The sequence below is a fragment of the Pundamilia nyererei genome, unplaced genomic scaffold (assembly GCF_000239375.1).
Source record: "Pundamilia nyererei isolate P.nyererei 1_Seehausen unplaced genomic scaffold, PunNye1.0 scaffold00435, whole genome shotgun sequence".
Classification (NCBI taxonomy): domain Eukaryota; kingdom Metazoa; phylum Chordata; class Actinopteri; order Cichliformes; family Cichlidae; genus Pundamilia; species Pundamilia nyererei.
This window is the reverse complement of record NW_005187836.1, coordinates 170,162-174,851: the sequence shown is the minus strand read 5'-3', so window position 1 is coordinate 174,851 and position 4,690 is coordinate 170,162. Positions and strand designations below refer to the sequence as shown.

General features: G+C 38.4%; 1 protein-coding gene across 1 annotated transcript in view; it reads left to right on the top strand.

The window, feature by feature from the left end:
- Positions 1–3,879, top strand: part of LOC102205234 (nucleolar transcription factor 1-like) — a 7,339-nt gene extending 3,460 nt beyond the window's left edge. The window contains exons 4-15 of the mRNA XM_005753521.1: positions 732–887; positions 980–1,044; positions 1,154–1,261; positions 1,757–1,895; positions 2,023–2,064; positions 2,154–2,222; positions 2,693–2,748; positions 2,847–3,036; positions 3,123–3,170; positions 3,248–3,319; positions 3,605–3,673; positions 3,770–3,879. Coding sequence (XP_005753578.1) covers positions 732–887; positions 980–1,044; positions 1,154–1,261; positions 1,757–1,895; positions 2,023–2,064; positions 2,154–2,222; positions 2,693–2,748; positions 2,847–3,036; positions 3,123–3,170; positions 3,248–3,319; positions 3,605–3,673; positions 3,770–3,820 — 1,065 coding nt within the window. The 3' untranslated portion in view covers positions 3,821–3,879. The remainder of the gene's footprint in view (positions 1–731; positions 888–979; positions 1,045–1,153; positions 1,262–1,756; positions 1,896–2,022; positions 2,065–2,153; positions 2,223–2,692; positions 2,749–2,846; positions 3,037–3,122; positions 3,171–3,247; positions 3,320–3,604; positions 3,674–3,769) is intronic.
- The last annotated feature ends 811 nt before the right edge of the window (positions 3,880–4,690 follow it).

Sequence of the window (4,690 nt, the reverse complement as noted above, 5' to 3'; positions counted from 1 at the left end):
GCCTCCTCAGTCTTACGCAGGACCAAAATCCAAAAGTAATGGGCTGCTTTAAAGCTCTCAGTGAATTCCAGTGTGGTTCTGTGATAGGATGCCACCCATGCAACAAGTGCAGTTGTGAAATTTTGTCGCTATTATTATTATCTTTTTTTGCAGAGTCACTCTCTAGACCTCTCCAAACTTCTTATTCAGATTAGATCAAAAAAAGAGGGTAGAGAGCTTTGAAGAGTGCATTTCCATGGCTTAGCAGCTGCATCCAAGCCTCACACCACCAAGTGCAATCATTTTTCTCTGTGTGACAATCTGATGGATGAGTCTGGGTTAGGCGTTCAGTGTGGGGTTGTTCTCTGGCCCTTAATCTCAGTGACAGAAAAGTTTAGTGCTTTAGCATACCAAAGCAATTTGCACAATTTCATGGTCCCAGCTTTTTAAGAACAGTTTGGGGACGTCCCCTTCCTGTTCCAAAAAGACTGTTTCAGCCAAATAGACCGTTTGTACCATTTAATTTTTTACCTAGTAAAAGATTATGCTTGAAATGTTTACACAGCAAGCCATGTATGTGTACTGCAGAACAACAGCTGACTGTTATAGCATTGGAACATGCCATGGCTCTGGGCAGTATCTCCTTGGCCACATGGATTACACACTGCTGGTCAGGTGCATAGCGTTAAATGTGTATTCCTTTGTTGCTTGTACTTGCCCTCTACTGAGTATTCACATTTCCGAAAAATTAGCTCCATCCAGAGTACCCGAAGAGACCCATGCCCGTAAATACCTGGTATTACAAGGAAGTCTTTTCCAAGATTAAGAAGAAGAATCCAGGGATGAGCTGTGCAGGTTTGATGAAAATCGCAAGCAAAGAATTCAGTCTGCTCCCCGACAAAAAGAAGGTAAAGTATATCAGGAGCTGTCACTACAACACTGCCTGTTCCCATCGTCAGAAAAGCTCACATTTTAAGTCATGAATTATTTACTTTTTCAGGCATTTTATCTGGAGAAATACAGGAACGCATATAAAGAATTCACTAATAAGAGGGTGGAGTTGAGGTAAAAGACAAACATACGTTCCCAGCTGTGTATGTGTGGGATTGGCCCAGTAGGCTGCCTGTACAAGAAGAAGGGGAGGGAAAGCCAAACAAATGTTTTTGTCTTTCAGGGAAAAATATGGCAAATCCCTTCAGAAGAGCAAAAGGAAGAAGGTGGTCCCTGAAAGCACCAGTGAGTCAGAGGAGGACTTTGAGGGTCTGCCTGTCAAGCCACCTATGTAAGCCATACATACACACACTTGGCTTGGCAACTGTCATGTTCATTTTATTTATAGTCTATGGCACATTTAATCAGTTCTCTCCATTACATAAGCTGTCTTTTATAGGTTAAGTTTTGATATGTGTATTTGTTTCTGCAACACAGGCCCTTTATTTACTTGGTATTGATACCAGAAATTGGTGTATTGCATAGCTCTGGTTTTCTATTCAAATTTTATGTTTGTGTTCAGTGCGTATGTTTAGCTTATTAAGAATAAAGATTATACATGGGCACAGTAATGGTGCATTAGTTTAAGACAATATTTTGTTGTTGGTGTTCTAAGTGTTGAGTTTCTTGAACAAACATGCTGGAAAACTGCATTTCTGACTGCCTGTGTGATTGTGCGGCCTGTGTTTAATGCTAACTTTGATTTAATGTAGTTTAAAATCACATCTAGTCTTCTGTGAAGAGGCTACTGAGCATGTTTGTTTGTTTTCTGTGTGTATATCTGTAGAAGTGGCTACAATTTATTCTGCAAAGAGCTGATTGGTAGTATGAGTGTCCCAACAAGAGCCTACATAAAAGAGTGGTCCCAGAGGTGGCGAAATTTAAGTGAAAAGGAGAGAAAAGCCTACAACACACGCTCCAAAGAGGTATAGCAGCATAAATTACTTTTTTTATTTTGTGATGCAAAACAAAGTTTTGAAATCAAGGTGATCTTGTTGGGTTATGTTAATAATGTCTTGAAGCAGAGTTGAACATGTAGTTCATTCATTTCAGCTGAAGATGCGGTATGAAAGTGAGATGCATACGTATCTAATGGTAAGTTCTAAGATCATAGGTGCAGCATTGCTAACAAATCTCACGGGCTTTGTGTGAATGCTGACTTTATGTTGTATTCTCATCTTCAGAGTTTAGATGAGGAGAAGCGGAACAAGGTCCTCCGCAAAACAAAGATCAGTTTTCCTACAAAGCGTAAGGTGAGAGGACTGTTCATTGCAAGTAAATGGAAAATTAGTTTAATCTGGAAGGGCGTTTGGACCACATGCTTTGCTCTTTATTATAAATAATAACAAATGTACAGACATGTGCAAAAGTGTTGGTTCCTTTCCACTGGGAAGAAAAAGCAAAAGACCAAAGGGGCAGGAGAGCTAGCTGAGTATGGCTTGGTCCTGTGTTGAGCACTGATGCAAGAATATTCATGGTTCAAATCCACTACCAGAGTGAAGGAATGACACATTGTCCTGTTAAGGTGCCAACACTTTGCCACTTTCATTTAACAGAACAAACATTTTTCTTTGATACTTTTGGGGAATTTGGAATTTGTCACCTTTTCAGCTATCTGTTGGCAATTGCCTCTAAGAGCTTTCTGTTTTCTGAGCTCTCTTTTCATTCATGTAAGTATTAACTGCGTGGCATTGAAATCAACACGTTTGTTATAAATCTGCAGATTTTCAAAAGGAAAACCAAGGAGAAAATACCCGGCGAGCCCAAGATGCCATCCATGTGAGCATAGTCGTCAAACTCACTCACCTTCAAGGATTAATTTTAACTCGACAAATGAAATCCTGAAAGACAATTTTTAATTTTATTTATTTTTATAGGTCTGTCAACGTGGCTTTCTGCCAGGATCAGATGAAAATTCTAAAAGAAAAAATCCCAAATGCAAAAGACCGCTTTGCTGCGGCCAACAAAAAATGGCATGAACTCTCCATAAAGGACAAGTCCCGGTACCAATTAAAAGTAAATGAAAAGCTGAGGAAATACTCCATCGAGCTGCAGGAGTGGTTTAAGGTAGGAAAATATTTATTTATAATTTTCTTTTTCTTTTTTTTTTAAGTTTTAATTAGTATTTAAATTTTCACACTTTTGTTTTAAAGACACTGACTCCAGATGAGCAGAATGAGTATCAAAAACAGAACCCTCGTGTGAGTACCTCAAAATTCAGTCTCCTGTTTTTGTCTTTTGTTTTCTAATATAATAACATTCCTATCCATTATTGCAGAAATTAAAATATCTTGAGGACACCTTACCGAAATATTCTGACAAGGACGAACTATTTTTGAAGCAGCCATCAGTAAGTCTGAATATTTATACAGCAAGCGCCAAGTAATACACCCACATGTTCAAGTTCATGCTCGTGATATGAATGCAGTCAAGTTATTCACAGGGTTTACTTATGACTCACATTTTTACATCATGCTTGAAGAGCTTCAGGTAAATGTCGGAGAAGTCAATGTAATATAGCAATGTATATTCAGGGGGAATGAGAATAAGTGATAATGGGAATAGTATAATTTGTATGATGAAGAAAATGTTCTTTAAGCTGCACTCTTCTAATTTTTTTTTGTATGTCACGCAGGACTCAGAAGACGAAATCATCGAGAGCAGCAGTGATGATGAAGACGACAACATACTGGACTTTGATGAGGTTTGTGAAATATTAGACCCTTTTTTCCTTCATGTTCCTTGTTATTAAAAATGATTCAGTCCATCTAAATATGAAATGTCCCCCGTTAATCTGCAGGATGATGACGAGGAGGAGGAAGAAGATGATATAATGTTTGACATGTATTAATTGGTGATGAGATGGACAGCTGAAAAACCAAATGCAGAAAATTCAGATGCTGTTCTGAATTTGAACGCCTCCTGGCACTTACGTGTCCAATTATTTAACTTTACTCTCAGTGAACACTGGGGAGTAAAAACACCGTGCATATCGTCGATCCATAAATTTCATTTGGGAATGTTGCCTGTCTGTGATGGGGCTAATACAGATGTATTCACGCCGACTGCCAGTTTAAAATCACTAGTTCGCCTACCATACAAATCTGGAGGTGATTCTTGCTGACCACGGAGGAGTCGAGCCTAAACATTTGTGTTGTGATGTACTGTGCCAACCACTGGGCCACTGAGCTGCCTTGTGTCTCTAAATGTATAGTCTGATTAAAAACAGCTTAAATTGTTTCACTAGCTTTTTTTTTTTTTCTTCACCCGTGGAAGTTCTGGTACTACTTCCACCTTTTTTGCAGTTACATACTGATTTTTCCTGCAGGTTTGAATTCAGGATTCAGAGTCTCAAATCTGTGTCTCCTGTAATTTCTGGTCTGTTTTATAGTCCATTTGAATGCTGTTTATGCTGCACACAGAGGTGGTGCTGAAAGAAAGATAAATATACTGACAGCACCTATATTTAGCTATTTTTGTAATGTGATGATACGTGTGTGTGTCATGTGGTTTCATAGAAAAGCCATTGTGAATTAGGGTGGCTAGATCCCTACAAAAGAAATGTGGGACCAAAACACACAATTATATTTGCAAAGTTAATAAAATAAGAATAAATGGAAGCTGATTAGTAGTAGTAGTAGTAGTAGTAGTAGTAGTAGTAGTAGTAGTAGTAGTAGTAGTAGTAGTAGTAGTAGTAGTAGTAGTAGTAGTAGTAGTAGTA